The following is a 19286-nucleotide window of genomic DNA, read 5'->3' on the forward strand; positions in this document are numbered from 1 at the left end:
TGTAAATAGTCATGAAAACACATTGAATGAGGTGTGTGTCCAAACTTTTGGCCTGTACTGTGTATATATACTGTGAATATATATATATATGTATATATATATATATATATATATACTAAAAAGAATCCCAAAAAGCCGCATGTTGTCAAAGATCAAACCACAGTGTTGTGGTCATCTTGATCACACTCTTCAGCCAAACTCTTCCAGTGCTGGCGGTTCATCTGGCAACCCTCCAACAAAGGAGAACAATACTCCGACATCACGGTCAATGTCTGTAAAGATACGGTTTTTAAAGTTAGCAATATTTTTATATTGCAGGATTTATTGCATGAAAAAAACACCATTCAGTCATAATTAGTATGAAAAACTGTTTAGACAACTTACTCTTACAACTTATTCTACTCGTGTGATACTGTATATAGGATCACAATACAGCAATTGTGGATTGATTGTACATAAAAGTGACTATAATGTTGCAACATTAAGACAATTGTTAGTCGTAAAGGCAAGAGAGAGAGAGATATGTAGTTTCAAGGCAAAGTGTTAACCTGTCACGTTGCAATCCTGGCATGCACTCCACAGCGTTCTTAGTCCACTTTTCCACCACAAGACTGGTGTTGAACAAGCATTTAAAGGGTTAATACACCAATTACCTCATATAACTGAATGCAGATGGCATCAATGAAGGCAACTTGCATGCTGGGAATCTTGTCTCGTTTTTCCCGATTCATTTGGTCCTAAAATTGAACGTTGATTAGAAAATAGTTGAAGCACAAACAACTTGAGTCCACATCTACAGTTCAAAGAAGTCCGTGACTCACCAGTATCAATATCGTCCTTTTTTTCCCCAATCATTTCTAACATGAAAAGATTTCCTGTGTGCATGCAGCTGTGATTGATCGCTATGAAGCTCAATTATCGCATTCCATAGTCAGCTGAACTAGGGAAGTTCTGGGCTTCAGCCCAGAGAAGTCTTTGCGATACGGACCAAAACTGATATCCCTCGTAACATACGATATATATCGTATTTAAAAATTAAAAAAAAAAACATGCAAATTGTTTAGTTTTAACTCAACACCACATTACATTTAATTATAGTTAGTTACTTAATTTATTACTAATATAATTACTCTTTAATAAATTAATGAATTTCTAGAGAAATATAATGTATTTCTTTAAAACTTTACATATATAAGTTTAGGAGAGCAGTCTGGTGCCAAGCGACATGTGATGTCAGCGAGGGTTTCAGCAGAACTGTGTTTGTCAGCTTAAGTATAATGCTATGCTCCAAATTTAAAGGAGCCATATGTAATAATTTCATGTCAAGTCATCATTAAATGGCGCTGATATGTCAAAAGGCATCAATAAATCATGTTCTTTTCCAATACCTCCATAAGTGATAACGGTAGTTCAGCCTGGATATGCTCATTTCAAAATTAGATTTACAGCCCCGAAATCTTATTGTTTTCATTTTGATGTCCCGCCCTCCACCGTTTTACCAATTAGAAAGTCTGAGTGTGTTACATCCAGGTTGCCAGTTACACACCGCCCTCTTCGTCGAGCTACTGCCACTGGTAAAGTTACCGGTACTAAACATGTCAGACCTAAGAAAATCTAAAAGGCCTCGTTACCATTCTCAACTTATTCATGACAAAGCCAGGAAGAAAACGAGGATTTGTATCGAGGATATACCTTTGAAAGATGGAGACAATTGAAGGCGGAGAAGATCTTTTCTCCTTGATAGGTTAGTCAGGCTTTTAAAGTTAAAGTACCAATGATTGTCACACACACACTAGGTGTGGCAAAACTATTCTCTGCATTTGACCCATCAGCCTTAATCACCCCCTTGGAGGTGAGGAGAGCAGTGAGCAGCAGCAGCAGCAGCGGTGGCCGCGCCCGGGAATCATTTTTGGTGATTTAACCCCCAATTCCAACCCTTGATGCTGAGTGCCAAGCAGGGAGGTAATGTTTACGTTTCCTTATTACTTGTAATAAATGGAAATGGACATTTGCTATGTCTATGATATTGTCTAACAAAGCGGGGGGTGTATATTGTAGCGTCCCGGAAGAGTTAGTGCTGCAAGGAGTTCTGGGTATTTGTTCTGTTGTGTTACGGTGTGGATGTTCTCCCGAAATGTGTTTGTCATTCTTGTTTGGTGTGGGTTCACAGTGTGGCGCATATTTGTAACAGCGTTAAAGTTGTTTATACGGCCACCCTCAGTGTGACCTGTATGGCTGTTGACCAAGTATGAATTGCATTCACTTGTGTGTGTGAAAAGCCGTAGATATTATGTGATTGGGCCGGCACGCAAAGGCAGTGTCTTTAAGGCACGCCCCCAATATTGTTGTCTAAGTGGAAATCGGGAAAATGGTTGCCCCGGGAGATTTTCGGGAGGGGCACTGAAATTCGGGAGTCTCCCGGGAAAATCGGGAGGGTTGGCAAGTATGACTGGAAGACGCAACCGCTCTGTATGTTTTAAAAAGTCAGAAAATGTTACTTTTTGAAACCGAAGCATTTATCGGCCGATAATATCGTCAGTCCGATATTATCAGACATCTCTAATAATTACTAAGTAAACCATCTTGCAAGAAGCATAAACAAGAGAAACCCACAGCGTAGGACTCGTCCATTGCCATTTGAAGTGCCTTGGAGGAGTAGGATTCTGATTGGGCTGCGTATCTGGCAACCTTAGTCATGGAGAGTGGGAGGGGACTACAGAATTTTTACCGTGATTGCAGTACCATTTCTGGCCACATTATTGCATATGGCACCTTTAAACTATTTGCACAACTTGTGTGAGCCTATAACTAGGGTTGTATGGTATACCGATGTGAGTATAGTACCCCAATACTAATGAATCATATTTGGTACGATACCACCTCTAAAAGGTACCTGTCGGCCACCCACCCGTCGCCCGGTCGTTACGTCGTGTCATTGCTTGGTTTACGAGCAGAGGAGCATGTTCGGCAGCGCACAATGACAGAGTACTTACAAGCAGACAGAAAAGGGAGAACGGACGTATTTTGGCTTAAAAACTAAAGATAAAGGTGAAGTTATAACACTGAAACGCCCTCAGGAAGAGGTGCTTTAAGACATAGCTAGCTAACTAGCAGCTAACATCCATCCGCAATCGGCAGTGTTTTAGCTACTTCTAAATCACTAATCCTTGTCTCCATGGCGACATATAAAGTCAAATTCTTACAAGTATCATCCCTGCAGGACAAGGAATATCTAAACATGCTTCTCTACACACCGTAGCTCACCGGCGTCACAACGTAAACAAACGCCATGAGTGGATCTACACCTAACATCCACTGTAATGATACCAAGTACAGGAGCGTATCGAGTTGATAATACTACGATTACATTGATATTTTTTGGCGTCATTGATTGATTGATTGATTGAAACTTTTATTAGTAGATTGCACAGTGAAGTACATATTCCGTACAATTGACCACTAAATGGTAACACCTGAATAAGTTTCATGATACAGATATATATTAATATATAATAAACATATTTTGTTTAAAAAAATGTTATACTACGTTTAAAAACTCAGGAAATATGTCCCTGGACACATGAAGACTTTGAATATGACCAATGTATGATCCTGTAACTACTTGGTATCGGATTGATGCCCAAATTTGTGGTATCATCCAAAACTAATGTAAAGTATCAAACAACAGGAGAATAAGTGATTATAACATTTTAACAGAAGTGTAGATAGAACATGTTAAAAGAGAAAGTAAGCAGATATTAACAGTAAATGAACAAGTAGATTAATAATTCATTTTCTACCACTTGTCCTTAATAATGTTGACAAAATAATAGAATATAAATGACACAATATGTTACTGCATATATCTGCAGTTAAATTGCCTTTGTTTGTTTACTTACAAGACAAGTTGATACCAGACCCATCCTCAAAATGAAAATTAATACAGTAATGTATTCAAACTATGAACCACAATGAGTCCTAATATTCAACCTGAATATGTTTTATTAATATACATAATCTAACATCAAAACTAGATTTTTCACTTTCAAATGTTTTTTTTTTTAAGTCCGACATTTTATAGCATCCAAAACATTCTCAACATGTAACATGCCCAGTTTGAGTATTGTGGCCATGCCAGAACTGGCATCTTTTCAGCTTTCAGGAATCCGGTGCAGATCCTTGCAACGTGGGGTCGTGCATTATGGAATAGAATAGAATGGACTTTATTAGGGACCGAGGACCCTATTGTATTTCTAGCGTTTTATTATTGTACCGCCGCCTCTTTGAGCTGTAATTTTGACCCCCTTAACATGCTTCAAAACTCACCAAATTGGACACACACATCAGGACTGGCGAATATTGCGAGCTAATCAAAAAACCAAACCCCAAAACTCAAAATTGCACTCTAGCGCCCCCTTGGAAGAAAACACAGACAAAACTGCCTGTAACTCCCAGTAGGAATGTCGTAGAGACATGAAACAAAAACCTCTATGTAGGTCTCACTTACACCTTGTCATGTCTGTGTAATCATGTTTTGTCTTAGTCATGTTTTGTTTAGTTATTGGACTCTTTAGTTTCTGGCTTTTCACTCCCTTGTCTTGTTTCCATGATTACCCATTAGTTTCACCTGTTCCACGTTTGGACTCATTGTGCACTCTTGTTTATCACCATAGCAACCTATTAGTTTTCACCTGTCACGTCACGCACCTGTTTTCGTTAATCATGTCTGTAGTATTTAAGTTCAGTGTTTTCAGTTTGTCTTTCTGGTGACATCCCCATATTTATGCTTCTGCACACTCTCCACACCCTTATGATCCTTGCTGCTCTTTTTTCATGCCGGTTCCATGCCAAGTAAGTTTTTGTGTATTAAGCCACAGTTAGTGTTTTTTGTTGTTCATAGTTTTTGCCTTTGTGCAAGTGTTTGATTTCATAGATTGTTCTCCGCCATTGTGCGCACCTTTTGTTTACTTCCTTGTTTTGTATTTATAGTGTTTAAATAAAAATGTATCTTAATTCCCGTCTCGCCCGAGCCAACTTTCTGTTGCCTTCGAGAAAAACTAAACCCCAGGACCAAGTCATGACAGACCTACCGTATTTTCCGCACTATTAGCCGCACCTAAAAACCACACATTTTCTCAAAAGCTGACAGTGCGCCTTTTAACCCGGTGCGCTTTATATATGGATAAATATTAAGATTCATTTTCATAAAGTTTCGATCTCGCAACTTCGGTAAACAGCCGCCATCTTTTTTCCCGGTAGAACAGGAAGCGCTTCTTCTTCTACGCAAGCAACCGCCAAGGTAAGCACCCGCCCCCATAGAACAGGAAGCGCTTCTTCTTCTACTGTAAGCAACCACCCGCTCGCGTAGAAGAAGAAAAAGCGCGCGGATATCACCGTACGTTTCATTTCCTTTGTGTGTTTACATCTGTAAAGACCACAAAATGGCTCCTACTAAGCGTCAGGGATCCGGTTCATGAAAAGACGCAATCTCTCCATCCACACACGGATTACTATTTCACAGCAACTGATATTCCTGTGAAACGCACCGTGGATACGACGGGAGCACGTACGGTGAATATTCGCACCACAGGGAATGAGAAGTCATCCTTCACTGTGGTTCTAGCTTGCCATGCTAATGAAACTTCCACCCATGGTGATATTCAAAAGGAAGACCTTGCCAAAAGAGACCTTTCCAGCCGGCGTCATCATAAAAAGCTAACTCGAAGGGATGGATGAAGAAAAGATGAGCGAGTGGTTAAGGTAAGTTTAAGTTTACGCGAAGAGGCCGGGTGGCTTTTTTCACGCAGCTCTGTCCATGTTGATATACGTATGTTTGTGATTGCACATTTGCGTACATTTTGGGAGTGAACAGAGTTAGAACGCTGGTTTTTAATATATTATTAAAGTTTGACTGACCTATCTGACTGTTTTTTTGACATTCCTTTAGCGCAGTTAGATGCGGCTTACAACACCCGGGCGGCTTATAGGTGGACAAAGTTTTGAAATATGCCGTTCATTGAAGGCGCGGCTTTTAACCCAGGGCGCCTTATGGTGCGGAAAATACGGTATATTTCATACACTGACAACCCCCAGCAAAAATCAACAGAAAGTTTGCAATTCCCCCTTCAAAACAAAAGTTGTGTAAAAACAGTCACCTTTTTTCAAACATTATCTCCTCTGAGCGCGTTTGTCGTGTCGGCTTCAAATTAGCACAGGAGAGAGATTGAACCCTTCTGATTAAAAGTTGATGATAGAGTTTTAATTACTGCTCTGGTTTGGATTTTATGAGCCCTCAAAGTCGGTCCCGTCCATCGCTGCTTGCAGCTTTAATTGTCATATTTGCATATAACGAGATTAAGGACTCCAATTTAAGGTGCGGTAGTGGGAACAAATATGGGATAAAAATAAATGCAAGAAGTAATAAAGATAAAACTAAGAATTGAAATAAATAGACTACTATCCAATAAAAATAATAAACAATTATCATTGTTGATGAATGACTGGGCTTGGAATTCCATCACGGTATATCTCCATGCATTACAAATTTCATCAGTGAATACATATTTATTTACTGATCTGTGTGTGTCGAGCTAGTTGTTGACCTCCACTTGCTCCTAATAAAGAGCTTATTCTACTTTCGGATCCTGTATTTGGTCATTACCTATATAGTATTAACGGTAAACCCAAGAGTTAAATAAATATCGTCATATTTCCTGGTCAGAATGTGGATTAATTTGAGCAATGCTAACAATTTAGCTGGATGTTTATGTATCGTTCACGCACTCATAAGTAGTATTTTATGTGGAAAAAAATGAGAGAATTGATGAAACATCAATCTCCAGAGAAAGTTGGATGTTGAAAAATGCCCTGCTGTTAACAACAAAAAAGGAGAAATAATTTGTAATATTGTCATTTTAGGCATTGAATGTGTAAGTCGACAAGAAAATTAATTGTATTTTCGAATAACACATTTGTAACTTTACATTAGAAATACCTTTAATTATTGCATTTATTGCTTCATCTTCGAAGAATAAAATTCAAGAGAAAATATATATATATTTTTTAAAGTGCTTACGCTGGGCTCAATGTTCAGCTCTTGTCTCTCTTTATCGCCTTGTTCGAAGAACTCGGTCGCCACAAGCTCCGCGATCTGCATGGGATGGGAAAAGTAGCGATTATCCTAAAGTCAGGCCAGAAGTCTTTGGACAGTAGAAGTTGACAGGTCATGACATAAAGTGACCTCCGACAAGATATTGTAGTTCTGGAAAAAGTTGGTCATTTGATGGGAACATTTTGAGAACCATATAGAACCGGGGTCAGCAACCCGCGTCTCTTTGGTGCCGCCCGAGTGGCTCCCTGGAACATTTTTAAAAAAGGATTGAAATTGGAAAAACATGGGAAACATTTTTTTTGTTTGAGGACAAACATGACACAAACCTTCCCAATTGTTAAAAAGCCCACTGTTTAATATATTTGTGTGTATGCTTCACTGATGAGAGCATTTGGTGAACATCGTTTTGTCCTACTAATTTCGGCAGTTCTTGAACTCACCATAGTGTGGACTGTGACGCAACAGTTTGTTTACATGACAAATCTTCCACTCCTTTGTCTCGTTTTGTCCACCAAATGTTGTATACTGTGCGTGCATGCACAAAGGTGAGCTTTGTTGATGTTATTGACTTGCGTGGAGTGCTGATCAGGCATATTTGGTCACTGCATGACTGCGAGCTAATCAATGCTAACATGCTATTTAGGCTAGCTGTATGTACATATTGCATTAGTATGCCTCATTTGTAGCTATATTTGAGCTCATTTAATTGCCTTTTACTTTTATCCTATTTGTATATAATTTAGTTTTGCATGTCTCATATTGTCTGCATTTCAGATAGTTTGTGTGCCATGTTGTTCCAGACCACAGCAAACATTACCAAGCTTGCCAGAGATTGTAATAAATCCATTAGAAGAAGATGGCCTGCAGTTTCCTTTAACTTGGACAAACACATTTATACCTTTGGCCATTAAAAGCCAGTCATTTCCAGGAGTTATCTCCCCTTCTGAGTAGCCTCTGATTTACTAATGGTTTCTAATATTGTAAAAATGTGTAGAATAAATATTCAATTTCAAAATTTCTGTCAACGACGATTTGCTTCAGCCTGCGACACATAGTCATTTTGATAGTAGGCTAATACAGACACTTACATGTTAACTGACCAGAGAATTGAGACCCGACATGGACCACTCCTCCATGCACAACTGTGGACGTCTCTATGTAGCGGACCCACTCCACATCCATTGCAGCCGATCCGCAGTCCCTTCTTAAGGTTTCTCGTTTTTTCCCCATCTGGGGTCTTTTTAGTTTTTCCTTGATTAGGGCAACCCTAACTCCGGGTTGGGGAGGAGGCCCTTCCCCAAGTGGAGGAGTTCATGTACCTCGGAGTCTTGTTCACGAGTGAGGGAAGAGTGGATCGTGAGATCGGTGCGGCTTCTTCAGTAATGCGGACGCTGTATCGATCTGTTGTGGTGAAGAAGGAGCTGAGCCGGAAGGCAAAGCTCTCAATTTACCGGTCGAGCTACATCCCCATCCTCACCTATGGTCACGAGCTTTGGGTTATGACCGAAAGGACAAGGTTCTCCCTTAGAGATAGGGTGAGAAGCTCTGCCATCCTGGAGGAGCCAGATGAGGTGGTTCGGGCATCTGGTCAGGATGCCACCCGAACTCCCCCCTAGGGAGGTGTTTATGGCACGTCCGACCGGTAGGAGGCCACGGGGAAGACCCAGGACACGTTGGGAAGACTATGTCTCCCGGCTGGCCTGGGAACGCCTCGGGATCTCCCGGGAGGAGCTGGACAAAGTGGCTGGGGAGAGGGAAGTCTGGGCTTCCCTGCTTAGGCTGCTGCCCCCGCGACCTGACCTCGGCTAAGCGTATGAAGATGGATGGATAACCTGAACCCTTGTGAGGTCGTAAAGCCCTTCCAGACACTTGTGATTGAGGGCTATGTACACACATTTCGATTGATGATGATGGGAAGTCATAAGTTTATGTAAAAATATCTATCCATTCATCTATTTTCTACCGCTTGTCCCTTTTTTATTTTACAAAAAAATATATATATATTGTGTTTTAGTTTGAATTTGAAAGGAAAAACGGTGTCTTCCAAAAGTCCTTGTAGGGAGAAAGTGGTATGAGGCAAGTGAGGACAAGGCCACAGCTGTTGCTTGTTGTGTTGATGATGTTTAATGAGGAGGCCATGACATGATGGGTCAGCAGAGTGAGAGCAATATTGTTTTCCACCAAGCTTGCACTTCAACAAGCTAACTAAGACCACCGGGGACATCACATTACACACTACACGTGTGGCTATTTTAGGCTGTCATGTCTTCTGGCTTTTCCCTGTGTGAAGTGCTTTGAGTCACTAGAGAAAAGCGCTATATAAGTATACTTCACTTAATAACCCGGCGGTACCTTGGGCTTACAGCACGAGTGCCCCAGGTTATGGATCTTTTCAGATACCACCCGTCTATTTGTTTGCAAATGTGGGTTACAAGCCAGCTTCAGACACCTACCCACCTCGAGTGGGCGTAGACAATATAGTCTATTTATTTTTTTAATACATTTTTAATTGATTTTTAATCGTTAAAGAATCGTTACAAATAAGAACCGTGATTGCTGAGAAGATGTGGATGATAGTCATTGAAATGAAGAGACAAATCATGGAAATACATGACTGACACAATACAAGCATAGCATTGTATTGTGTACATATGTACACATATATACATAAGTATATGTATATATGTGTATTTATATACAGTCGTGATCAAAAGTTTACATACACTTGTAAAGAACATGATGTCATGGCTGTCATGAGTTTCCAATAATCTCTTATTTTTTTGTGATAGCTTCTGGCAAGCTTCAAAGCTTGTGGATGGCTACCAAAATTATTGCAGTGAAACTTGCCAAGGGACATGTAAGCAAATATTAACATTGCTGTATGTATACTTTTGACCCAGCACATTTGCTCACATTTTCAGTAGACCCATAATAAATTCATAAAAGAACCAATGAATGTTTTTGTGACCAACAAGTATGTGCTCCAATCACTTTATCACAAAAAAATAAGAGTTGTAGAAATGATTGGAAACTGAAGACAGCCATGACATTATGTTCTTTACAAGTGTACGTAAACTTTTGATGACAACTCTATATGTATGTATAGCCATCCATCAATTTTCTACCGCTTGTCCCTTTTTGGGCCGTGGAGGGTGCTGGAGCCTATCCCAGCTGCGGAAGGCGGGGTACACCCTGGACAAGTCGTATCTATCTATATGTGTATAGGTATATATGTATGTATATATGTGTGTATATGTGTATAGGTATATATATATATATATGTATTTATGTGTATAGGTATATATGTATGTATATATGTGTATAGGTATATGTATATATGTGTATAGGTATATATATATATATGTACAGTATAGATATGTATATATGTGTGTAGGTATATATGTATGTATATATCCATCCATCCATCCATTTTCTACCGCTTATTCCCTTTGGGGTCGCGGGGGCGTGGGAGCCTATCTCAGCTACAATCGGGCGGGAGGCGGGGTACACCCTGGACAAGTCGCCACCTCATATGTGTATAGGTATATATGTATGTATATATGTGTATAGGTATATATATATATATATATATATATATATATATATATGTATATATGTATGTATATATGTGTATAGGTATATGTATATATGTATGTATATAGGTATATATATATATATATGTGTATAGGTATATGTATATATAAAGTTAAGTTAAAGAACCAATGATTGTCACACACACACTAGGTGTGGTGAACTTTGTCCTCTGCATTTGACCCATCCCCTTGATCACCCCCTGGGAGGTGAGGGGAGCAGTGGGCAGCAGCGGCGCCGCGCCCGGGAATCATTTTTGGTGATTTAACCCCCAATTCCAACCCTTGATGCTGAGTGCCAAGCAGGGAAGAGTGCTGGTATGAGCTTTTAAACATAACCCGTTAACTGCTGCCAATCAAATGGTGAATAAGATACTCTGTAGGGTTCATATGTTTGTAAATCTGACTGTGATGAAGTCAGTGCCTCACCAGTCATCAACCTCACCGCAAGTCACTGATATATATATATATATATATATATATATATATATATATATATATATATACACACACACATATATACACTTGTCCAGGGTGTACCCCGCCTTCCGGCCAAATGCAGCTGGGATAGGCTCCAGCACCCTCCACAACCCCAAAAGGGACAAGTATATATATATATATATATATACATAGCTACTACTAACGCCATGTTATTATCATGCAGTATTTTCTTCCTCTCTTCCCACAATCCCACATGGCTAAAAAAAAAAGCTGAAATGACCACAATCGCCCCCTAGTGTACGAGAGGCACACTGCGTATGGCCAACAGATCGTGGCTATTAGGACTTCACATAAACGTGTGAAGTTAGAAGAAACAACATTGAGAAATCAGCCTCGTTGTTTTTTAAAACTTAAAAGGCAGCTGTTGTGAAAAGACTTCCCTGCTGTGAGATTTTGTGGTTGGCCATAAAAAGTGAATCTTTTCACATTTGTAAACATGTAGTACTAATAAACATGTACAGTACATCCCTGTACAAAAAGATAGTCATTTTTCGGGAATTAAATGGTTTAATTTATTTATGATATTAATTTATTATATGATACATGGTACAATAATTACATGTGTTTATTTCTCCTTACATGTTCGAAAAGGAGTAGGGAGAAGCAAATCGTATTTAATCCTACCCCTTACTAACACTTGTGTTCACTTCCTGTTCTCATCTTGTAATTGTAACAAAATGTACAGCAATAAATACAACAGTGCTCGTAATAGTGAAGCCACTCATGATTCTCCTATGAGATAAAAAATAGTCCATTTTCAATCAATTCAGAATGTTTATCATGGTTCTTCTTCTTTGTAAATACTTTTATTTGAACAGTTTCTTAAATTGGATTATATTAGTACATTGTTTGACTGCTTTGCTGTATCCATTACATGATTTAATTCCACATACTCATACACTAAAGGTTTTAAGTGTTGTACGTGCATACAAATCTTTTAAATTACATTTTTCTCTAAGGTCATTTTTTCAGATTACAATGATTTGCAAATCCTTTTCAATTTATATTCAATTGAATAGACTGCAAAGACAAGATATTTAATGTTCTAACTTTTTTGAAAACATTAGCTTATTTGGAATTTGATGCCTGCAACATGTTTCAAAAAAGCTGGCACAAGTGGCAAAAAAGACTTATTTGGAACATCCCACAGGTGAACGGGCAAATTGGGAACAGGTGGGTGCCATGATTGGGTATAAAAGCAGCTTCCATGAAATGCTCAGTCATTCATAAACAAGGATTTGTGAACAAATGCGTGAGCAAATTGTCCAACAGTTTAAGAACAACATTTCTCAACCAGCTACTGCAAGGAATTTAGGGATTTCACCATCTACGGTCCGTAATATCATCAAAGGGTTCAGAGAATCTAGAGAAATCACTGCACGTAAGCAGCTAAGCCCGTGACCTTCGAACCCTCAGGCTGTACTGCATCAACAAACGACATCAGTGTGTAAAGGATATCACCACATGGGCTCAGGAACACTTCAGAAAGCCAATGTCCGTAACTACAGTTGGTCGCTACATCTGTAAGTGCAAGTTAAAACTCTCCTATGCAAAGCGAAAGCCAATTATCAACAACACCCAGAAACGCTGCCGGCTTCGCTGAGCCCGAGCTCATCGAAGATGGACTGATGCAAAGTGTAAAAGTGTTGTGTGGTCTGACGAGTCCACATTTTAAATTGTTTTTGGAAACTGTGGACGTCGTGTCCTCCGGAACAAAGAGGAAAAGAACCATCCGGATTGATATAAGCGCAAAGTTGAAAAGCCAGCATCTGTGATGGTATGGGGGTGCATAAGTGCCCAAGATATGGGTAACTTACACATTTGTGAAAGGTACATACAAGTTTTGGAGCAACATATGTTGCCATCCAAGCAACGTTATCATGGACGCCCCTGCTTATTTCAGCAAGACGATGCCAAGCCACATGTTACAACAGTGTGGCTTCGTAGTAAAAGAGTGCGGGTACTAGACTGGCCTGCCTGTAGTCCAGACCTGTCTCCCATTGAAAATGTGTGGCGCATTATGAAGCCTGAAATACCACAACGGAGACCCCCGGACTGTTGAACAACTTAAGCTGTACATCAAGCAAGAATGGGAAAGAATTCCACCTGAGAAGCTGCAAAAATGTGTCTCCTCAGTTCCCAAACGTTTACTGAGTGTTGTTAAAAGGAAAGGCCATGTAACACAGTGGTGAAAATGCCCTTGTGCCAACTTTTTTGCAATGTGTTGCTGCCATTAAATTCTAAGTTAATTATTATTTGCAAAAAAAAAAAATTACGTTTCTCAGTTCAAACATTAAATATCTTGTCTTTGCACTCTATTCAATTGAATATAGGTTGAAAAGGATTTGCAAATCATTGTATTCTGTTTTTATTTACCATTTACACAACGTGCCAACTGAATTAGTTTACAACAAATAAGCTTTTAAGACATCAAATTGTAATTTAGTGATTACCAAACGAGAATGAGATTAGACGTTACCTTTTTCTGTACGGGCCACGGCTTGGTAATGGCCGAGATATCACAAGCAGTCATCAGCATCGACCTGAAAGTGGTGACATCATCATGACATCTTGTAAGGTTGCATCATACATTTGGAGAGGATTCCTTCCTACCTCAATAAATCTCTGTGATGTTCATCCTCCCACACAAACTGTCTGCTTTTTGTCAACTCAAAGAACTCCTGGCGCCTCCTGTCAGAGCAGCAAAATATGACATGAGCACGCTCCTGATCCAGCAAGGGCAAATGTGAATAGGTCATAGTTTGAAAAACATTGCATAGGATTTGATATCCATGGAGAAAAACTTTTATTTTAATTTTGCTAATAATGCCCACCTGGGCCACCTGTCACTGACTTCGAGGCCGGTCCTGGCACACCCCGTTACGCTGCAGGCCCGCAGGCCACGCCCCCCTCCACATTTGCAAATGTATTAAAAATAATAAAACACATGGGAATCAGCACCTCATTTTGAGAACCATGGACTCGGGTCCATAGTTCTCGCCCGGAAAAGGGTGGAGTGCCATCTCCGGGTTGGGGATGAGATCTTGCCCCAAGTGGAGGATTTCAAGTACCTCGGAGTCTTGTTCACGAGTGAGGGAAGAGTGGATCATGAGATCGACAGGCGGATCGGTGCGGCGTCTTCAGTAATGCGGACGCTGTATCGATCCGTTGTGGTGAAGAAGGAGCTGAGCCGGAAGGCAAAGCTCTCAATTTACTGGTCCCATCCTCACCTATGGTCATGAGCTTTGGGTTATGACCGAAAGGACAAGATCACGGGTACAAGCGGCCAAAATGAGTTTCCTCCGCCGGGTGGCGGGGCTCTCCCTTAGAGATAGGGTGAGAAGCTCTGTCATCCGGGAGGAACTTAAAGTAAAGCCGCTGCTCCTCCACATCGAGAGGAGCCAGATGAGGTGGTTCGGGCATCTGGTCAGGATGCCACCCGAACGCCTCCCTAGGGTTAGGGTTAGGGCACGTCCGACCAGCAGGAAGCCGAGGGGAAGACCCAGGACACGTTGTGAAGACTATGTCTCCCGGCTGGCCTGGGAACGCCTTGGGATTCCCCGGGAAGAGCTGGACGAAGTGGCTGGGGAGAGGAAAGTCTGGGCTTCCCTGCTTAGGCTGCTGCCCCCGCGACCCAACCTCGGATAAGCGGAAGAAGATGGATGGATGGAGAATGATTTGCAAATCCTTTTCAATCCATATTCAATTGAATGCACTACAAAGACAACATATTTGATGTTCAAATTCATAAACTTTTTTTTTTGTTGTTGCAAATAATTAACTTAGAATTTCATGGCTGCAACACGTGCCAAAGTAGTTGGGAATGGGCATGTTCACCACTGTGTTACATGGCCTTTCCTTTTAACAACACTCAGTAAACGTTTGGGAACTGTGGAGACACATTTTTTAAGCTTCTCAGGTGGAATTCTTTAACATTCTTGCTTGATGTACAGCTTAAGTTGTTCAACAGTCCGGGGGTCTCCATTGTGGTATTTTAGGCTTCATAATGCGCCACACATTTTCAATGGGAGACAGGTCTGGACTACAGGCAGGCCAGTCTAGTACCCACACTCTTTTACTATGAAGCCACACTGTTGTAACACGTGGCTTGGCATTGTCTTGCTGAAATAAGCAGGGGCGTCCATGGTAACGTTGCTTGGATGGCAACATATGTTGCTCCAAAACCTGTATGTACCTTTCAGCATTAATGGCGCCTTCACAGATGTGTAAGTTACCCATGTCGTGGGCACTAATACACCTCCATACCATCACAGATGCTGGCTTTTCAACTTTGCGCCTATAACAATCCAGATGGTTCTTTTCCTCTTTGGTCCGGAGGACACGACGTCCACAGTTTCCAAAAACAATTTGAAATGTGGACTCGTCAGACCACAGAACACTTTTCCACTTTGTATCAGTCCATCTTAGATGAGCTCAGGCCCAGCGAAGTTGACGGCGTTTCTGGGTGTTGTTGATAAACGGTTTTCGCCTTGCATAGGAGAGTTTTAACTTGCACTTACAGATGTAGCGACCAACTGTAGTTACTGACAGTGGGTTTCTGAAGTGTTCCTGAGCCCATGTGGTGATATCCTTTACACACTGATGTCGTTTGTTGATGCAGTACAGCCTGGTGGTTCGAAGGTCACGGGCTTAGCTGCTTACGTGCAGTGATTTCTCTAGATTCTCTGAACCCTTTGATGATATTACGGACCGTAGATGGTGAAATCCCTAAATTCCTTGCAATAGCTGGTTGAGAAAGGTTTTTCTTAAACTGTTCAACAATTTGCTCACGCATTTGTTGACAAAGTGGTGACCCTTGCCCCATCCTTGTTTGTGAATGACTGAGCATTTCATGGAATCTACTTTTATACCCAATCATGGCACCCACCTGTTCCCAATTTGCCTGTTCACCTGTGGGATGTTCCAAATAAGTGTTTGATGAGCATTCCTCAACTTTATCAGTATTTATTGCCACCTTTCCCAACTTCTTTGTCACGAGTTGCTGGCATCAAATTCTAAAGTTAATGATTATTTGCCAAAAAAATGTTTATCAGTTTGAACATCAAATATGTTGTCTTTGTAGCATATTCAACTGAATATGGGTTGAAAATGATTTGCAAATCATTGTATTCCGTTTATATTTACATCTAACACAATTTCCCAACTCATATGGAAACGGGGTTTGTAAAACAATGGCAACTTCCTGCATCTTAAAGGGAAACTGCACTATTTTCGTTCACAATCATTAAGGCATTCTGAATTTTAAATAAACGTGAATAAAAGTCCGCTTACAGCGCAGCCAATGGGAGGTCCTTTATCCCGCCCATAAAATCCAATAAATAACCATTCAAAAAGTGCCAACAATACTCCATTTACATTTGGTGACTTGAATATGAACAAGTATTAGTGGTGTTATTATTATAAGCGCTAACGCAGACAAACTATTTATAGCGGCGCCGTGATCACTTCCTGTGTGCCAATGTTTACGTCATCGAGTGGTCTGCTGTTTTCCTCGCTTCCTGTAAGTTTATTATAGATCATAAATCGTGCATCTCACCTGGAAAGAAGAAGAATGAGAATATAATCCGACGAGTTGGTGACACTTTGACAGCCAATTTAGACGCGGGAATGGCGAGGACGACACGAATAGCGCTCCGTTTCTTCGTGAGGATTATGAGACATTCTTCATCTAAAAGGGAATATATGAACATTCTGGCAGTCGGCATCCTAATGACAGCAGACCTTGTACAGTAAGTGATGTTTTATTAAGTTTGTTGGTTCTCAAAATCATTGAAGAAGGAAAAAAAAAAAGCAAATGTGATGTATTTCTGAAATTAATGTACCACGTATGCTTAAAATGATCAAAATATGTAAATAATAAATGTTGCTACATGACATGTATATTTACATGTACATCAAACCTTAATGGAGGTGTGTGGATGTCTTTTTTAATTGGCAGAATAGAACGGCTCCTATCAGCTCCATTCTAAGCAGACTTTTGATCGCTTGTATTTAATATTTAGAATGCATTAAAAAAATAAAAATACATAGGCCATCATGTCTTTCATAATGATTGTGAACAATAGGCAAAATTCCCCTAAAAAAGTGTAGTTCTGCTTTAACGCTCAGAAAACAAAAATGCTGATTATCGGTCCTGCTCGACACCGACACCTATTTAATAATACCACCTTTACATTTTACGACCAAACAATTATACACCTATTTAATAATACCACCTTAACATTTGACAACCAAACAATTATACACCTATTTAATAATACCACCTTAACATTTGACAACCAAACAATTATACACCTATTTAATAATACCACCTTAACATTTTACAACCAAACAATTATACACCTATTTAATAATACCACCTTTACATTTTACGACCAAACAATTAAACACCTATTTAATAATACCACCTTAACATTTGACAACCAAACAATTATACACCTATTTAATAATACCACCTTAACATTTTACAACCAAACAATTATACACCTATTTAATAATACCACCTTTACATTTTACGACCAAACAATTAAACACCTATTTAATAATACCACCTTAACATTTGACAACCAAACAATTATACACCTATTTAATAATACCACCTTAACATTTGACAACCAAACAATTATACACCTATTTAATAATACCACCTTTACATTTTACGACCAAACAATTATACACCTATTTAATAATACCACCTTAACATTTGACAACCAAACAATTAAACACCTATTTAATAATACCACCTTAACATTTGACAACCAATTATACACCTATTTAATAATAACACCTCAACATTTGACAACCAAACAATTATACACCTATTTAATAATACCACCTTAACATTTGACAACCAAACAATTATACACCTATTTAATACCACCTTAACATTTGACAGCCAAACAAGTATACACCTATTTAATTATACCACCTTAACATTTGACAACACAATTATACCCCTATTTAATAATACCACCTTAAGATTTAACAACCAAACAATTACACACTTATTTAATACCACCTTAACATTTGACAACCAAATATTTATACACCTATTTAATAATACCACCTTAACAGTTGACAACCAAATACTTATACACCTATTTCATTATACACCTTAGCATTTGACAACACAATTATACGCTTATCCAATAATACCACCTTAAGATTTAACAACCAAACAATTACACATTTATTTAATAATACCACCATAACATTTTACAACCAAACAATTATACACCTATTTAATAATGCCACCTTAACATTTGACAACAAAACAATTACACACCTATTTAATTATACCACCTTAACATTTGACAACACAATTATACCCCTATTTAATAATACCACCTTAAGACTTAACAACCAAACAATTACACATTTATTTAATAATACCACCTTAACATTTGACAACCAAATATTTATACACCTATTTAATTATACCATCTTTACATTTGACAACACAATTATACGCTTATCCAATAATACCACCTTAAGATTTAACAACCAAACAATTACACATTTATTTAATAATACCACCTTAACATTTGACAACCAAACAATTATACACCTATTTAATAATACCACCTTAACATTTGACAACCAAACAATTATACACCTATTTAATAATACCACCTTAACATTTGACAACCAAACAATTATACACCTATTTAATAATACCACCTTAACATTTTACAACCAAACAATTATACACCTATTTAATAATACCACCTTTACATTTTACGACCAAACAATTAAACACCTATTTAATAATACCACCTTAACATTTGACAACCAAACAATTATACACCTATTTAATAATACCACCTTAACATTTTACAACCAAACAATTATACACCTATTTAATAATACCACCTTTACATTTTACGACCAAACAATTAAACACCTATTTAATAATACCACCTTAACATTTGACAACCAAACAATTATACACCTATTTAATAATACCACCTTAACATTTGACAACCAAACAATTATACACCTATTTAATAATACCACCTTTACATTTTACGACCAAACAATTATACACCTATTTAATAATACCA

The 19286-nt window shown here is 39.0% G+C and overlaps 1 protein-coding gene across 2 annotated transcripts in view; it reads right to left on the bottom strand.

Moving 5' to 3' along the window:
* Positions 1–16: 16 nt before the first annotated feature.
* The window catches only part of pde5ab (phosphodiesterase 5A, cGMP-specific, b), a 217778-nt gene continuing 198508 nt past the window's right edge, over positions 17–19286 (bottom strand). For both annotated transcript variants that reach the window (XM_061961218.2, XM_061961217.2), the window contains exons 18-22: positions 13816–13893; positions 13682–13745; positions 7076–7150; positions 654–737; positions 17–272 (exon numbers count right to left, since the gene is read on the bottom strand). In XM_061961218.2, the coding sequence (XP_061817202.1) occupies positions 153–272; positions 654–737; positions 7076–7150; positions 13682–13745; positions 13816–13893 (421 nt within the window). In that variant the 3' untranslated portion in view covers positions 17–152. The remainder of the gene's footprint in view (positions 273–653; positions 738–7075; positions 7151–13681; positions 13746–13815; positions 13894–19286) is intronic.

Source organism: Nerophis lumbriciformis, linkage group LG05 (genome assembly GCF_033978685.3).
Source record: "Nerophis lumbriciformis linkage group LG05, RoL_Nlum_v2.1, whole genome shotgun sequence".
Lineage (NCBI taxonomy): Eukaryota > Metazoa > Chordata > Actinopteri > Syngnathiformes > Syngnathidae > Nerophis > Nerophis lumbriciformis.